The 17,478-nt window shown below is 49.1% G+C and overlaps 1 protein-coding gene across 1 annotated transcript; it reads right to left on the bottom strand.

The window, feature by feature from the left end:
* Positions 1 to 4,271: 4,271 nt before the first annotated feature.
* Positions 4,272 to 4,970, bottom strand: CLDN14 (claudin 14). The gene has a single exon (XM_040056326.1). It carries the CDS (start codon positions 4,968 to 4,970, stop codon positions 4,272 to 4,274), a length of 699 nt encoding a protein of 232 aa, XP_039912260.1.
* Positions 4,971 to 17,478: the final 12,508 nt, after the last annotated feature.

Raw genomic sequence — 17,478 nt, 5'->3', positions numbered from 1 at the left:
GCAGCTGAGGTTCATTAGCAAGGCAGCCTAATTGGGCTGGGATTGCCAGGGATAGCGATAGTGCTGACAGCCCGAGCCTGGATGGATTTGAGAGCACCCCTGGTGATCAATACCAGTGATTATGACATTTTAAAAATAAAATTGCTTGTCCTTGACTCCAGTGGAAGGGAGAACTCCCTCGCACATCCCACGGGTTGCAGCTGCTCTGCTCAATACCAAACACTTTGTGAAATGGCCAACAAAAGCCTTTCCTTGCCATCCCATCCCTCTGAGGGAAAAAAAAAAAAAATCCCCCTGACTTTGATTCTCTTTGCTCTGGAGGCCTTTTAGTTAAAAGCTCTCTAATAGATTTGGGAGTATTGACAATAATAATGAGCTTATGGGTGAAATTGTGACCTCAGGGAAGCCAATGGAGCCGGAATTCCAGCATTTTAAATATCCACACGTCTATATGAAGTCTGTACATGTGCTCTCAACAGGTCAAATCTCTGCATTGATTCACTCCACTTTCCAACAGTTTGCTTACCAAACATCTTTGAAGTGTGAGCTAATGAAATTACTGTATTTTCCTCCTGCTTAAAGCAGAAAATAAAATTAACCACCTTTTCCCCCAGGAAGAAGGAGGGAGGTTGGGTCCATCCTGCCTTTCTTGTCCACAGAGCATTTTTAAACCCCTTCAGATGTTTGGGTTTATGGGAAACTGTCTGAAGAGCTGCCAGGATTCTCAGTGGAGGGTTTAAACACAACTTCTGATGCTATGGGCTGAAGAATCGGAAAGGATGATCTGAATTAAGTTGGGAATCAACACGTCCAGGTGCCCCTTTAGTGATAAGAATGGGAAATGTGGATAATAGGAATGTGGGGACTAGGCTGTATTTATAATTTTTAAGAAAACAAGTGAAAAAGAACATCTCATGTTGCACAAAAAGCAAGGCATGCAAGGAAGGGATAATGTCTTTAGATAAAATTAGTAAAGAAAAAAGAATTAAAAGAAAGAAAGAGAGAAAGAGAAAGAAAAGGATAAAGAAAGAGAAATAGAGAGAGAAAGAAAGAGAAATAGAAAGAGAAAGAGAGAAAGAGAAAGAGAAAAGAAAGAGAGATAGTAAAGAGTACAAGAGAACCGAATAAATAGAAAGCCTACCTCTCCCTCTCCCTCGCCCTTCTCTCAATGCGCATCTCCCTCGCCCTCACCTTCTCCCTCTCCCTCTCCCTCTCCCTCTCGCCCGTCTCTCTCCCTCGCCCTCTTCCCCTCTCCCTCTCCCTCTCCACTCTCCCTCTCATCTCCCTCGCCTCGCTTCTCTTATCTCCCTTCTCTCTCCCCTCCCCTCACCTCCTTCCTTCCCTCCTCTCCCCCCTCCCCTCACCCTCCCCTCCAGCCCCTCCCTCCCCTCCCCTCCCTCCCCTCCCCTCCCATCCCCTCCCACTCCCCTCCCCTCCCTCAAATCACAAGTACCACGAGAAAGAAAGAAACCATTTCCTTCTTTATTGACATCCAAGCACTTCCAAGTCTTTTTGCCAGGGCTTTATACACTGTTCCTGCTCCTGTCACATGTTCAGCCTGGCTGGGGATTGCTGCAGTAGGAGCAGCCCTACACAGGAGTATTCCCACCACACCAAAACCTGGCAGGAGAGTGAATTTATCACTCTATGGCAAACACGCCCCTCCTGACCCACAGCCCATTTCCTCCCTTGGAAGTGTGCTCCAGCATTCCTGGCTGTCCAAAGCCCTGCCTCAGGTTGATACCCAATCACTTGGCAGGATCTGTTAGGATGGAAATACAGGAAAAGCTCGAGGAATTCACCACTTCCATTAGGCTGAAAAAAGCATCCCAGGAATCCGTAATGGACCATGAACAGTTTGTCTCCATCTTCTCTAAGAAGCTGTTGTGCAGTTTGCGTCCATTCCCTGCACCTCAGGCTCTGTCACTGAGATGTTTGCAGGGTCAGTGATCGAGGAATTTGGGCTGGAGGGGATCTTAAAGATCATCCAGCTGCAACCCCCTTCCATGGGCAGGACACCTCCACTGGTACCCAGCCCTGGGCCCAGCACAGGGAGGACGTGGAGCTGCTGGAGAGAGCCCAGAGGAGGCAGCAGGATGAGCAGAGGGATGGAGCAGCTCTGCTGGGAGCAAAGGCTGGCAGAGCTGGCATTGTTCAGCCTGGCCAGGAGAAGCTTTGGGCTGAGCTCAGGGTGGCCTTGCAGGGCCTGAAGGAGCCCCAGGAAACCCGGAGAGAGACAATTCCCAAGGGCTGCAGGGACAGGACACAGGGAATGGCTTCCCAGTGCCAGAGGTCAGGGCTGGATGGGAGATTGGGAATCAGGAATTGTTCTCTGCCCAGAGCAGCTGTGGCTGCCCCTGGATCCCTGGCAGTGCCCAAGGCCAGGTTGGACACTGGGGCTTGGAGCAGCCTGGTCTGCATCACAGACTCCCGGCTTTTTTTGGGTTGGAAGAGACCTTAAAGCCCATCCAGTGCCACCCCTGCCATGGGCAGGGACACCTCCCACTGTCCCAGGCTGCTCCCAGCCCCAGTGTCCAACCTGGCCTTGGGCACTGCCAGGGATCCAGGGGCAGCCACAGCTGCTCTGGGCACCCTGTGCCAGGGCCTCAGCACCCTGCCAGGGAACAATTCCTGATTCCCAATCTCCCGTCCAGCCCTGCCCTCCTTCAGCTTTAAGCCATTCCCTTTGTCCTATGACCACAAATAACCAGTCAGGTCCCAGATCACTTTTATTATTGTTGGTCCCAGCAAATTGCTTAGAAATTCCATTTATTTTTAAAAACAGCTGTGATGTTAACATGAATCAATGCTGAAAACTCTCTGTCCCAATTCAAATCAACACGAAGCCAAAGGCAGTGGTGATCAAGCACAAAAAGGAAGGTTCAGAGTGGGACAAGGGGAAATGTTGAAAATCTCCCAGCTCTGGAGGTGATACAAGGGGACAATATAATTGCAAACAGATTTTTTTTTTTTTTTCCCCAAATGAAGAATTGTTGCCGCATAAGTACTGGAATTTTTTTTTTTTCTTTTCAGTGTGTTGTTCCATCTGTTGAAAGCAGGAGACCTATAAATTTCTGGTGTAAGAGAAACCCATTGGTTCTCTTTTTTGTCATGATTTTATATCATAATATGTGCGCCTGGGACTTCGCTGTAATGTGGAATGGAGAGGGCTGGGCTGCTTTGCTCGTTAGTTTTGATTTCTGATTGTTGGAATGCACTGCAGAACGATGGAATTTTGTGAGGATTTTAGAAGGAAATGTCTGGATTTGGCACTCCTGACAAGCAGTGGTCACAGTCCATGAGTGTTGGCATGGAGGGTGACTTGTTCCCAATGGAAATTCCCCAAAAATGGCTGGAGAGATGGATATATCTTTGCCAACCCTAATGCACCTTCAGGCACAAAACACCAGCATTCATCCTAAGAAATGAGCACATTTCATTACATGGGATTTGGGAATAGGATTCTAGAAACTGTTTTTCCACTCCCTATAATGCACAGATTGTGTAGAATGCTAAATCTGCCCAAAAGCTAAATGCGACAAATTCTGAGACTTTTTATTTTATTTTTTCAAGTACATTTAACATCAAATGTCTGGTTCCATTCTATTCCTGACATCTGTAAAAAAACCCCAATTCTGAGCCACTGAGAGGGTTCGTTTCCCCCGTGATGCATTTCAGAAATGTGCTGAAATTTTATTTTGATCAGGTCAAAACATTGTAATGTAACTTCCAATATTGGCTGTAACAGGCTGTCAAATACATCTGTCACAGTGCCATTGAAATTCGTATTTCAAGGGACGGTTAATAAAACAAACAAAAAGTTAAGTCAAAGCAAAATTAATACCTTGTCATGACGAAATGTTCATGAATTATGGAAATGAGGAACCGAGCAGGCAATGAGTGCTGGAAATCACTGTGAATCCCCAAGAAATTCCAGGTTTTAGGGAAAACTCTGTCTTTTTTTGGGAAGAAACAAAGAGATGCGGCCAGTTCTGCTTCACAGGGCACCAACTCCAAACCAAACCACTATTTTTAACGAAATACCCCTTGAATCACCTGCCTGCAAAGCCGTGACGGGAGGTAGACAAGGGATGTGCTGCCCGGGGAACACCTCATCCTCCTCTGCCTTTATTTCCCAAGTTTTGCAGGCAGCAGTTCTGCGTCCGCATCCTTTCCTCCTCCGGGAAGAAGAGGAAGGAATGAACAATGGTAAACTTCAATTCCGAGTTCCCCGGTGCCACGCGCGGAATTCCCGAGGAGGCCGCGGGAGCTCACACGTAGTCACTGAGCCTGTAGCCGCTGTGGGCCGCGGATGTCACGGAAGGAGCGTGGTTGCCCTTGGGGGCACTGGGTGGCCTGGAGGAGGGAAGCTCTCCGACCCCGGAACTCGGCCAGAAAGGCGTCGCGCTCCCGAAGCACGAGGCGCACAGCATGGCCCCACCCAGGATGCTCAAGGCCGAGGAGGCGAACCCCAGGTAAAGAGCCTGCCCTATCTCGAACTTCATCCCGGCGGGAAGCGCGGGGTTGTAGAAATCCACGACGACGTCGCTGGTGCTCCACGACACCGGCGCCAGGCAGAGCAGCCCGGCCGCCACGAAGCCGATCCCTCCGGAGCCGGCCGCCGAGGCCTTGGCGGGGCTGCCCTCGGCGCAGCGCGTGCACCTCATGCCCACCACGGCCGCGCCGGCCGCCAGCGCGGCCAGCAGGCAGGAGACGACCATCATGGCCCGGGCGGCGCGCAGGTCGGCGGGCAGCGCCAGCTGGGAGCGGTGCGCTTGGCACTGGTAGACGCCGGTGCTGTGCCACACGCACTCCATCCACAGCCCCTTCACGTAGGACACGGCGGTGAGGATGCTGGCGCCCACGTGCGCCGAGCGCCACCAGTGCGGGAGGACGGTGGCGATTAACGTCCCGATTAGGCCCAGCAGGCTCAGGGAGAAGCCGAGCAGCTCCAAGGCCCAGCTCGCCATGGGGGTGTTTGTCCTGCCCGCTTCTCTTAACGAGGCACCTCCGCTCGGGTTCCCTTGGAGAGCGCCAGCTTTTCTTGGAAGATGTGCGGCTGCTTCGCTCTGACGCCTCCTGCTCTCCTAATAAAAGGTAATTGAGGGAAAAAGGAGTTAATTATTACCCCAAAGCGTTGCCTCTCCAGCCAGTGAGGTGCATTCCAAGTGCAGCGAGGGCAATAATTAGCATAGTTATCGCTGTTAATCGTATTTTTTGTGGAAGTAATGGGAAAGCAGGCTTCCCTCTTCCCTTATATAAACAGCCCTGTGCTGCCCGCTGGGAAGAGAGCTCAAGACAATTTATGAAATGGAAAAAAAATATTTGAAATGCAAATATTCCTCTTCCCAGCAGGCTCTTCAAAAAAACAAACATGATTTCCTCTCTAAAGCAGAGAATTAGGTAGTGTTAACACTTGGAATGAAGGAGATTTATAAAGTAGGGAACTACAGGTTGCTTTACACGATGAAAACATTCCCAGAAGGTCATAGCAGGACTAGGAAAACAATAAGGGTGTATTTGCTCAAAGTAGGGAGCAAAAGGAGTGATTTAAAACCTGTGGAAGGGGATAACAAATATTGGATTAAAGTCACTTTCCTGACTGGCCAGTATTTCTTGAGGTTGCGTTTCAATAAAGTAACTCAAAGGGGAGTAATTTTCATGAGGATCTGTGGAGTTTCAGGTCATGATTTCAGGTTGTGGGTGAAATGTGGGATCAGGCAAACATCCTGGAGCTTCTGAGGGACAACACCTTCACAGTTTGGTCGTGTATAAATCCAGGCTGAAAAACAAGGAATGGCAACTCTTCCTTCTGTATAAATCCCAGACTAAGTGGCCTTTTCCAATGGCTGCCTTGCCAGCTCTGTTATCCATCACGCGTGATGTGTGCGGGCAGAAACCCGATATTTTAATATATAAAATAACCCTTGCGTCACAATCCAGCTTGGAATTCAGAAACAGGATCAAGCTCAGGCTCCAGCTCTGCCAAGCCCCATGCACATGCTGAACTCCTGCTCACAGGAGAAAGTGGAAGTGTTTGCAGGAGCTGGCCCGAGCAGGAAAAGAGTGGAAAACCATCTGGATGAACTAATCAATGCCATCCGGGCAGCAGAAGGATGCAGAGGGAGCAAAGTGAAAGCTGCTCCACATTCCCATCATCTCAGACTTGTCTCTAAAGGGTCTGGAGTGCTTGGGGCGACATCAGTGCCAGGGCTGGTCTCTGTCGTTGTGGCATCCACTGATCTCTGCCTGACAGCAAAATCATGGAATCATGGAATGGTTTCGGCTGGAAGGGGCATTAAAGACAGCCAGTTCCACGGGCAGGGACACCTCCCACTGTCCCAGGCTGCTCCCAGCCCCAGTGTCCAACCTGGCCTTGGGCACTGCCAGGGATCCAGGGGCAGCCACAGCTGCTCTGGGCACCCTGTGCCAGGGCCTCAGCACCCTGCCAGGGAACAATTCCTGATTCCCAAGCTCCCATCCAGCCCTGCCCTCTGGCACTGGGAGCCATTCCCTGTGTCCTGTCCCTCTGTCCCTTGGGAATTGTCTCTCCCCATGTTTCTTGTAGGATGTGACATCTCTTCCCAAAACAATGCCTTCGACATCGGGAAAAGAAAGGCAAAACCAGAAAAGCACAAGGATTTAATGGCCTGGGCAGGACAAGAGCATGGGCTGAGGACTCTGCGCTTCTACACGTTCCTTTTATTTGGGGTGTGCCACGGGATGGGGAGGAACGGGATCTTGGATTTGCTGCCTGGCAGGGAACAACAAACCAAAGAGCAGCTTTCTTTTCGTGTGCCTGGTTTCAGGAAAGTTTTTCCTCCTGTTGCCAATTCCTGGCCTTTCGGATACCCTTTATGTAACACATAAATGAAAACACCTGAGTTTATGTGGCTGCTGAAGGAATTTACCTCATTTGCATATCCTGAGAAAGTCACAGAGGGTTTTATATCAGAAATCATCATTCCGGGGGAGGTCTGGCTGCAGATTTCTCTCAGCTGTCACAGATATGACGGGCCATGAGTTAGGGCCAAGCACAGCACAAAGGAGCAAATTGTTACCTGCAGCACTGCTGGACATATTTTATTTCTCTCCCAGCCATGAGAAGTCCTCATGTTTGTTTGCCTTGCAGGTTATTTGCGTTTGAGTCCCATATTAAGGAAAATCAGGCAGTATTTCCCCTTTTTATATCATTATTTCTTTTCTCTGAGGTGCATCTGGGTCTAAGCACGCCACACATCTCAGGGAAATTATCCTGGGAATATTCCTCCAGGATCAGGGAGATCTCCACATGGTTTTGGGTCACAGCAGGACCATGAGGGACATCAAGACATTTCACAAGACATCGAGCTGGAAGTGGAGCTTGGGTCTCTTTTGTCTTTAATCCACCTTCCTCGTCCCTGTTTTTGCCTGGTCTGGGAATCTCCCACTCCCTCATGATGAACACGACATGAGATTATCCTCTCCAATTCCTCCTCCCCAGGATGTGCAGACGTTGCCCACCATCCTGAGCAGCGATCCAGCTCGCTCTGGTGGATTTGCAGAGAGGCTCCCGAGGTCAGGCACGAGGCTTTCCAGCACCTCGAAGGGAAATGTGATTTACACCACCCGTCCGGGGAAACGGACCCCCGATTAATGGAGGTCAGAACACTCTGGAGCTCAGCAGAAGCTATTTTTAGGCGTCACTAAGGTGTTATTTTTAACCATTACCCATTAAAAGCTTTCTAATTTAAGCAGCCAGCGTTAATTAGCGCCGCTTGCTCGGCGTCATGTTTTCCGTGCGCGCCCCTCAGCAGTTCCAGCTGCCCCTGGTGCTCGGTAACGCTTTCACTGCTGGGCACCAGCCTTCCCCTCCTGGCTGCCAAGTGGCAAAAGCAGCAGGAACTCGACTCAGATTATCTCCAGGATCATCAGCAGCCTGGTGGAAACATCTCACTTTACAGCTCAGCTGAGGAAGGCTCAGTGGCATCAGGTGAGTGCTGGCTTGGATGTTCCCTGTGGGCTGGACCAGTCAAATATTAAATCAAAAATCAGCCAGGTTTTTTGGTTTGGTTTGGTTTTTTTTTTCCCCCTGTGTGGGTTGTGTTTGTTGATATTTCTTCAGGAAGTGAGCAAATTTCGCTTCCTCACTTGGGAGTTACCCTTTCCTAGCAGGGAACAAGGGACAGGAGGAGAAGGAAAGGCCTCAAGCTGTGCCAGGGGAGGCTCAGGTTGGATTTTGGGAAAATTTTCTTCCTGGAAAGAAGGGTGCTCAGGCCTTGGCAGGGGCTGCCCAGGGAGATTTGCAGGGCCCATCCCTGCAGGTGGCACCTGGAGGTGGCACTCAGTGCTCTGGGCTGGGGACAAGGTGGGCATTGGGCACAGCTGGGACTCCATAATCCTGTCTTTTTTCCAATCTTAATGATTCTGGGATTCTGTCAACCAATCTCAGCCTTTGTGGGGAAATAAAATGACATCTGGGATAAAAACCAATTACAAAACAAAGAGACACAATGTCCACATTTAGCCTTCATGACCTTCAAGGCCCGTCTAAGCACCGAGTGACTGCGAAATGATGTGACAATTTATGAAAACTTTTGAATTCCCTGACCCTGCCAGCTCATGCCAGCTTTATTTTTACGAGCACAAGGGCTGGAAAGACAATTTTTCCATCCAAACTTTAGTTCTGCCTGCTGCCTGTGCTGCACAAGAACAGCCATGTCTGGGATAATTCCTTGGCTTGGATCCACGGGCTCTATCCCAGCTGCCTCGGGAGCCACGGCTCCAGAGTAAACTCCAAACAAACAGCAGAATCTGATGTCACTAATCTGGGTATTTACCCAGGATTAAATAACAGATGCATGTTTCACCGCTGTCTCTTTCATTGTTTCTCATTTTACTCCTTCCCTGCCCGTGTCAGTCTTATCCCTTTTGTTCCTGCTCTTTCTCCAGGCCTCTGAGTTGTTCCTCTCGTGGCTGCTGTGCCCCTTCCCTGGGCTGCAGCTGGTTCTGCCAAGGAATTCTGTCCCAGTAATTCTCTGTGCACCCTTCCCAACTTCAGTTTTACCTTTATCACCCTCCAATGCTGCACCATTTCCCTCAGAAACGCCAGAAATCCGTTTCAGCCTCTGCGCTGGGAATGCAAAATGATGTGATGTCCTCTTTACCATCTGCTGGGCTTCAGCGAAGCCAAGCCCTTAATGTGCACTCATTTTACTTTTTAAATTCGTTTTATTTGAATAATCTCTCACTGCTTGATGAATTAATGTTTAAGGATCAGAGCTTTGGGGCGTGCTCAGGTTCACCAGACAGGTGAGTGAGGTTCTCACACCCTGGCACTGTAAATTCTGCCATTTCAACTTCCCAGGACCTCTCACTGCTCACTCCTGCTCAAATATTTTCAAGAGGAAAAAAAAAAAAAAATTAAAAAACCAAAATTGGCCGGTAAGAAGAGCTCCCTGCTTGGATGTGGGCGAGGGTGGGCAGATCTGAGGGGAAGCAAGGCCCCGGCCTGGCTCACAGCAAAATTCTTCTCTTCGTTCCCACCCCTCCTGACTTTTTGAAAGAGGAGATTAGGAGATCAATAAAAGTTTGCGAGGCACGCTGTAACCAAGCCTGATCCCTCACCTACTCCCACCCCCTCTCTGCCACGGATTCGGGGCAGTGCAGCTGCTGCTCTCCCTGCCAGATGTGCAGTGGGAGCCTCAACCCCTCCTCACATCCCTGCAGCCTCCAGCACCTTCCCTGCCTGGCTCCATGGGTTTAGAACTGGCCTTGCAACACCTCATTATTTTCCCAAATTTCCTCGTGGCTGCCAGGGAAGCTTTTTGGGTGCTGCCCTTCATTTCGTGGCTTTTCCCTTCTCGGGACCTGTCACACATGGTCTCTGCTGGATTTCAGATCCTCTCTCTTTGAAATCCTCCTCAAAAGACACCAAAGGTTTTGTTTCCAGCGTGGAGTTATGCTGCTTTTTGTGGCCTCTTAATTGGGGTTTTTCTTAGAGGAGGAAACTGGAAGTTTCATCCTCGCCCTGAATTTTTATAAAAGTCAGTAGACCTGGAAAAACTGGAAAGGCAACAAAGAAAATGGAATCAAGTCCACATTTTGGTTCCATTTTACTCCCCGAATTTTAGAATTTTGTCCCCTCAGTCTCCCAGATAACCAGAGGCTGAGGAAGGTACATTTAAGGAGAGATTTGTGCCACATATGGCATTAATTGCCAGCCCCCTCAAGGGCTGCCACCTGCTTTTTCGGGTGGCTGGGTGGATCGTTTGTCACATCTCTAACTCAGCCTCTCAGTGTCCTCCCATAAAATCTGTGGTGTGGAAAAAAATAAAAGAAAAAATCGTGAAAGAGCAAAAATTATCTGGCTGTGGTTATAAAATGATAGATGTGGTCAGAGGAAGGGATATTCACATTTGGCTCTTGGGCTGGCATGTGAACAAAAGCTCTTGCAGCTCACAGGAGCTCATATTTTTTTTTCTGAAGGAAGCCAAGGTAATTAGTTTTCAATGATAATAAACATCCACCATGGGATCACATAGAGGAGGATATTATAACTCATTATATCTATATTTTAAAAGTATATTCTGCATGCAATGGGACTATTTAGTTCTGCCCTTTATTTATAGTATTACAATAAACACCAAACCCCTTCGTTTCTTTGCAGAAAGTGACTGGAACTGGTTTAGTGAATCCTGAAGGCGTTTGTTTGCCTGTGGGACCCTGCTGGAGGAGTCAACACCTCCCCCAAAAATGGCTCTTTTCTTACACTTGACTCTGTGGAAGAGTTATCAGAACCTGTCTGGATAATCTTAATTTGGATCTGTCTGCAGACACACAAACTCAACGAAATCCTGTGTATGAATATGATAAATCGACATTTATTTCCTTCAGAGCCTGTTCCTCATTTGGTCTGGAGTAAAGGGTGGTAATCAGGGAAAGGAATCATTCCCAAAGCTCCTGGGGAGGGTTGGGCAGATCAGAAATGCCAGATTTCACTTCCAGAGGGTACCAAACACGACAGAAAATTCGGTGTCTGATGAGACAAGGTGATGAAATGCTCAGTGCTATTAAAATCTGGTGGTTGGTTCCACTGGCCAAACACTGGGCGACATTTTTTGATAATTTTGACTTTTTTTTTTTTCCTCCATGAAAATAACTCCAGTTGAGGATAAGTTCATGGGTGCTTGAATCACTGTTTTACAGTGAGACCACAAAGCCATTGCTCTAAACGTCACGTAGCATTTTTTTATAAGACCATTCATTGCTCTAAACTTCACGAAATATTTTTTTATAAGGCCGTTGCTCTAAATTTCACGTGGCATTTCCTCACAAGCTGCTACACAGGGAAAAGACAAGACAAGAGTTGACCTCGATATTTACACACGGGATCGGAGCGATAAACAAATCTTTGCCAAAAAAAAAATTGCAAAAACCGAAAAACTCGACGTGAGACGCAAAAGAGAATTTTTTGGAGCGGCGGGAGCGTTTTCCTTCCCAAATAAGAGCAGCCAAAGCGACATCAGAAGGTCTCCCTGCTGGAAACAAGCATGTCCAGTTGTGGAACATGATCTGCTGGAGCCAGGGGCAGGCTGTGCGTAGGCTGGGCTTTTATCAGCCCCTCAGATTAGAGGGGAAGGAAGGGGGGCACCAACATCTGCACGAGGGGTTGGGGCTGCAGTGACGCAGAGCTCGCGGGGGGCTCGGTGCCCTGGAGGATTCCTGTCTGCGAGGGGGAGCTGGCAAATTACAGAGAGCCCCGGGGATAAATCGGGGTATTTGTTACCCTGGATGCCAGGGGATGATGGAGCTGGTGTAGCCCCGGGGTCAGGAGCTCTCGGGCCACGCTCTCGGCCGGCATAAATCATCCGCGCGCCTCCGTGGAGGGAAAGGAGGGTCACCAATTTGCACCAGCGTGGATTTGGCTGCTGGAAGCTCGGGAAACAGAGTTTGGAGCTCTGTTCCCCCGATTCCATGTGTGCAGATTGCTGGCTACCCGTTGTATCTGAGTTATCGTAATTTATAGCCAGAGACCGCTCTGCTTGCCCAGTTCCACGAGCGCTTCCCTCCGAATCATTCCGGGGGATTTTCCCCACTCGGGTTTTAACTGGCTCAAGCCTTGGAGTTTCTAACATTTCCTGTGGCAGATTTCTCCACAGTCTGCTACGCTCCACAGAAATACACCCCGAGAGCCAAACCAAACCCTCCTGCTCCTTCCCCCAGCTGGATTTCCTTGCATCAGCCCAAACAAATGACCTCGTTCATGCGCCTGCTCTGCCAATATCTGTTGAGAGCAATCGCGCCTTGTTTATTATCCCTGTCTCACCTGGGCTCGCTCCTCCTCCCCCTCCTGCTCCCCGCTCTCCTGTTATTTATGTTGTTTAATAGTGCTTAAAATGGTTTCCAGCCCAATTTAACTTCGCCTTTGTTGCGAGGTTTCGTGAGTTTTGGGCTGTCAGGTGCCTTTGGCCCCTCAGCCTGGTCTCAGGAGGGGATGGTGCTCCCCAAACTGGCTCGCTGCAAAATCTTGGTCAGAGCAATCCCGTGGTGCAGGTGCTTCCAGAAACTTCTTCCCAACATTTCAACCGCTGCTTTGCTAAAGACCAAAAGGAATTTCGATGTGTCGCCAGCGGCACAACCTGCACCCTCGGCTATCCGCTGATTCCCAGGGTTGCTGGTGGCCTTCCAGAGGCAGCACAGCCCCTCTCCTGACCCTCTGTCCCCAGGCTCAGCCCCGGGGCTGTCGCTGTCCCACATGGAGGGGCCAGAGCTCTCCCGTGGAAAGATCTAAGGGAGAAAAAATTCGCCAGCACAAACCCTGAAACAGGATCTGGGCTGCCATGCTGCACACGAGGAGGGGGAAGGGGCAGGGCAAGGCCATGTGCCGGATCCAGGATAAGCTGCCCGGAGTCAGCAGGACGTCTCCCCATGATTTCCATGCTCATGGACTCAGGGCACCCTTCCCCTCTCTCTTCTGCCCCCATCTCAGCTCGATAAACTTTCATCCTGCAGCTGCCTGGGCATTCCCAGCCCTCTCACATCTTTTATTTTATTTCTTTGCCTTTTTTTGGTTCCCATGTTTCTCCCAGACCGAGCTGCAGGCAATGTCTGAGCAGCTCATCCTAAACACAGGATCCTTGAGGCTGGCAAATCCCTCCCAGCCCAGGCAGTGCCAGCTGTGCCCCGTGCCCACCTTGTCCCCAGCCCAGAGCTCTGAGTGCCACCTCCAGGTGCCACCTGCAGGGATGGGCACTGCAAAGCTCCCTGGGAAGCTCTTCCCAAGGCCTGACTACTCTTTCCATGGGGAAATTTCCCCTGAATTTACACACGGCTGTGTTGCTGCACAAACTGCACCATGCCTGGATGGAAGGGATTGGTGGCAGCTGTGGCATCCAGGTTTGGCAAACCCCAGGAGCTCAGCTGGCATCGCTGCTCCAAATGCATTTCTGGAAGGGGTTTGGCAGCCCCAGACTGGCCAAACATCCCCAATGGCCTCAGACACCTCCCAGAAGAGCTCTGAACTTGCCGGTGTTGGTGTAAGCAGAGAGCCCCAGAGCCTGTCTGATGGAAGGGATGGGATCAACCATAAGCCAAAGATCTTCTTCTCCACTAGGTGCCTGAACTTTGCACTGGTGACACTCATGGATACCCCTGGATCCCTGGAAGTGTCCAAGGCCGGGTTGGACAGGGCTTGAAGCAGCCTGGTCTAATGAGTGCCCTCTCTGCCCGTGGCAGGGGGTTGAAGTGAGGTGATCTCTAAAGTCCCTTCCAACCCAAACCATTCTGGGATTCTGAGATTTTTCACAAAGTTTCAGGTCCTGCCACTTGCATCCCTTCATGGGAGACATTTGATGCCCAGGCTGACAGAGTTCCATGACTAAAGCAGCCCAGAGCTGACTGACACAGAGCTCAGGATGCTCGTGGCTTCCTGCACCAGACCTGGGGCACTGAACCTCACATAAAAATCCCTGGAAACACCAAAATGCCATTTCTCCTTGGAGCTGAGCCCTTGTTGGGCTCCTCACTGCCACACTTTAACCTGCATTTGCTCCCTTAGCTGTGTGTGAAATTCTCCCCACATTTTCGATATTTTCATTTGTTTTTCAGAATGACATCAGCAGAACCAGCGCTGTTGGCCACAAACTCATTCATCTTTCCTGCGGCTCTCAGAGAGTGCCATAATTATTTAGCTTCTTAAAACCTTCACACTCTTAGAGCTCTCATAAAGTAGCCATTCAGCTCTTGATATTTTCTCCCCAGCTGTGATGATTTAATCTAGCCTGGGGTTTGAAAGGCTCAGCCAGGAAAATCCCAGGGCGCAGTACAGCTCATTTATAAGGCTCAGCATTTCTGCAGTACCCAGCCCGAGCTGGGCTCTCCATCTGCCTTATCTAAACACTGCCATCACACTGCATTTAGGCTTTCATGGTAAGTTAAACCACCACACAGAGCTCAGGGAAACTCCTGCATCTGGCCTGGAAATATCATCCTGTGTTTTAAACATTCCGTGGCACAGCTCGGTTTTAATTCAGGTAGAGCACATTTTTTTGGGGAGGTTTTCGTTCTCCTGCCAGCGAGAGGGAAGTGCTGTGGTCTCCTCACCACAGAAGTTCTCAAAAAAAAAAAAAATCCCCCAAAAGATTAGTTCAGTTCCCTAACTACATAAATCACAGCTTTTTATAAGCACCACAAAGTTGTTCTGAGGTGATGGTAACACAGGTGAAATTCCCTCTCTTTCCCGGCGATGACAAAAACCCCAAAATTACTCAGCTATGCAGCGGTGCCATTTTATTTCAGAACCAAGCCCTCTGAATTCCGCAGCCAGGAAATCCTCATGATTAAGATGCCTCTTCGAGACATTAAATAACCAATGTAGTTTATGCTGCATGTTAATGGTCAACAAGAAGATTTTTAAAGTTTAAATTTCACACAGAAATTGCAAGTACCAACCCCTCGCACTGCATATATTTGCTGCTGCTGAGCTAACATTGAAAGACACGTACTAACTTTTTAAATTTCCTGACTTTTATGATTGCTCAATTTTGCAACCTGAACATTATTTTGAAAGTAGGATTGTGTAAAATTTTCCTCGAGGGACTCGGAGAGCTCTGCGCTTTTGAAACGGGGCCTTGCTGTAGCTAATTTCCCTCGTTTTGTTGGAGGGGTGGTTGGTTGGTTGTTTTATTTTTCCCAACCTTGCAGACAGGAGCAGAATTGCAGGACCTCAAAAATAATCAGGCGTTTTTTTTTCTGGTACCCTGGTGCCTTAATTCTGTGCATTTGCTGGATTTTCATTCTGCAGTGCAGGTGTACATCTGCTATGGATCACAGCCCCGTCCAGGAAAGCACTTGACATCCCCAGAATCACTCTGAGGTGAAGCTCTTGCTTGAGGGCCATCCTGGATGGGGAAATATCTTCAGAGATGTTTAAAACTGAAAGGAAATTGAATTTAATTTTCCTACTGATGCACGTGGTGTTTAAACGGACGACAAATTACAGGTAATGGCTGCTGTGTGCACGTTCCCTGAGCAGGAGTGGGAAATGAATCCTTTCTGTCCGTGCAGAATTACAAAGCAACACCATAAGAAGGAGGAACTGAGTTCATCTGAAACAATCACGGGTTGTTCTCAGCTTGTTTGGCATGGCAAGGTAAGAACTGGGTTCGGTGCCCACCACGGCCTGGTTTGCTGGGGGTGAGCAGAGAGTGGGAGCTCTTCCATTAAAGGGAATTTTTAGGTGCAAATTCTCCCCTTGTGAGGGGGTCTTGGCACAGCCAGACAACCTTGAAACCCTCTCAAAGAGGATCTTTCGGTGTCTGGAGTTTAATGCTGGCTCTCCACAATGAGGTGGCTTTTGGAAATGTGAATTTTGACAGCAAAGGAAGGACAGCATCCCTCGGCCCAACACGGAGCAGTGCCAGGCACCTGCATCTCACCCAGTCCTCTTCCTCTGGCAGCAAGAATCCCATAAATCCCATAAATCCCACTCTACACCTGTCTGGGCTGATCTGGTTTTATTACTAACCTTAACTAACACTCAGAGCAGACGCGCTCACCACAGGAACTCACCCCTACGTGTAGGACCAAGGGCTGCAGTGGAAAACCAATATCTTCTCAAGCAACAAAACCCAAAAAACCTGGTGGGAGCAAAGGTCTTCCAGAGGGCTCAGGGTCACACAGGAGAAAATGATTCACACTGCTGGTTTGCAAAAATCTGTATAATGATGGGGGGGTGAAATTTGGGAAGTACTGGGAGATGCAGGTCCTTTTCCTTTGAATATTCCTTGATGCTTTCCCTTTCTTCCTTTACTTTCAGGGGAAAACACCAAACAGCATCCCCTTTTTTTCCACAAAATGAAGGCATTGTTTCCAATGCCTTTTTTCCCAGCATGGAGCAAGTTTTCCTAGGGCAGAGAAAAAAATTCGCAGCATGAGATTTTACAAGGACTTGAGGATTCGACCGTTGCATCATCGCTGCCTTATTAATCTTATTATTCCTGATCTCTCACTCCTATTTCCATGGTGCCAGTGCACTTCTCAGAGGCAGTCACATCTTCCAAAGGAGTTTGTCAGTGCCCATCCAGAGATGGAAAAAAGCGTTTGTTGTTCTGACTGAGCCTAGCACAGGCATTACCCCTCCAAGTGCTTCCTCGGAGCTGCGATTCCCGGTGATGAAAGCTCCAGACCTGCTGGCTCCAAGGAGTTATTTTTTACTGTATCAACTTTTCACATGTCATAAAAAGCGGAGCCACACGAGAAATTGAAGTTATCTGTGCAGCCCCAGGTCTCAGGGAGCAAAAGACTTCTAAAGCAAGTGATGTGATTAGGAGAAATAAGGAAATGAAATCATTGAATGGGAATGCGCCGCGCGGAGAAGGAATCAATAAATAGTTCCCAGGAGTTATCAAGGGCCATTTAGGGCTTTTTTTGGATCTAAACTCTCTAATCCCTGCCCTTTCTGGATTATTTGTCCTCCATTCTACCACGTATCACTGGGCTGTGATGCATCCTGAGGATGCATCCAGCAGCTGCTCAGCCCCGGGATGGAGGTGCTGCAGAAAGGTCGAGTTTTCCTTGAATTCCGTCTCGGATTCTCCCTGAGAAGCCTCTGTCTCTTCACAAGTGCTTTGAAGCCTCATTAAGGACGTGGATAGAAGCCTGTTTCCCCACCCACTGAGTTACCTTCCCCTTCCTGTGGATTAATTCCTGCTATGGAATGATCATCCTGCGGGATTGCCCGGTAGCAGCGAGCCCATCTGGAGGCTGAGAGACAAAGCAGTGCCTGGCTGCTGAATCGCTTAAAAAAGCAGCTCCTGCCAAAGAGAAAGGAGGTAATAAAAGCCTACAGGCCTCCTGTGACATCTCTGTGACCTTGCTGTGACTCCAGAGTCTGTCCCTGGATGTTTTCTGAGTTGCCTACCTGGAGTTCTCCTAACGGCACAAAAGGGACGAATAAACGAGGATTGAAAACTGTGGGGCCTGAATTCAGCAGACACT

The sequence above is a fragment of the Hirundo rustica genome, chromosome 2 (genome assembly GCF_015227805.2).
Source record: "Hirundo rustica isolate bHirRus1 chromosome 2, bHirRus1.pri.v3, whole genome shotgun sequence".
NCBI classification, from domain to species: Eukaryota; Metazoa; Chordata; class Aves; order Passeriformes; family Hirundinidae; genus Hirundo; species Hirundo rustica.
This window is presented reverse-complemented; position numbering and strand designations above follow the sequence as displayed.

Bases quoted from the DNA above. Each gene is read 5' to 3' on its own strand.
- CLDN14 (XM_040056326.1), bottom strand. From the start codon at position 4,970: ATGGCGAGCTGGGCCTTGGAGCTGCTCGGCTTCTCCCTGAGCCTGCTG.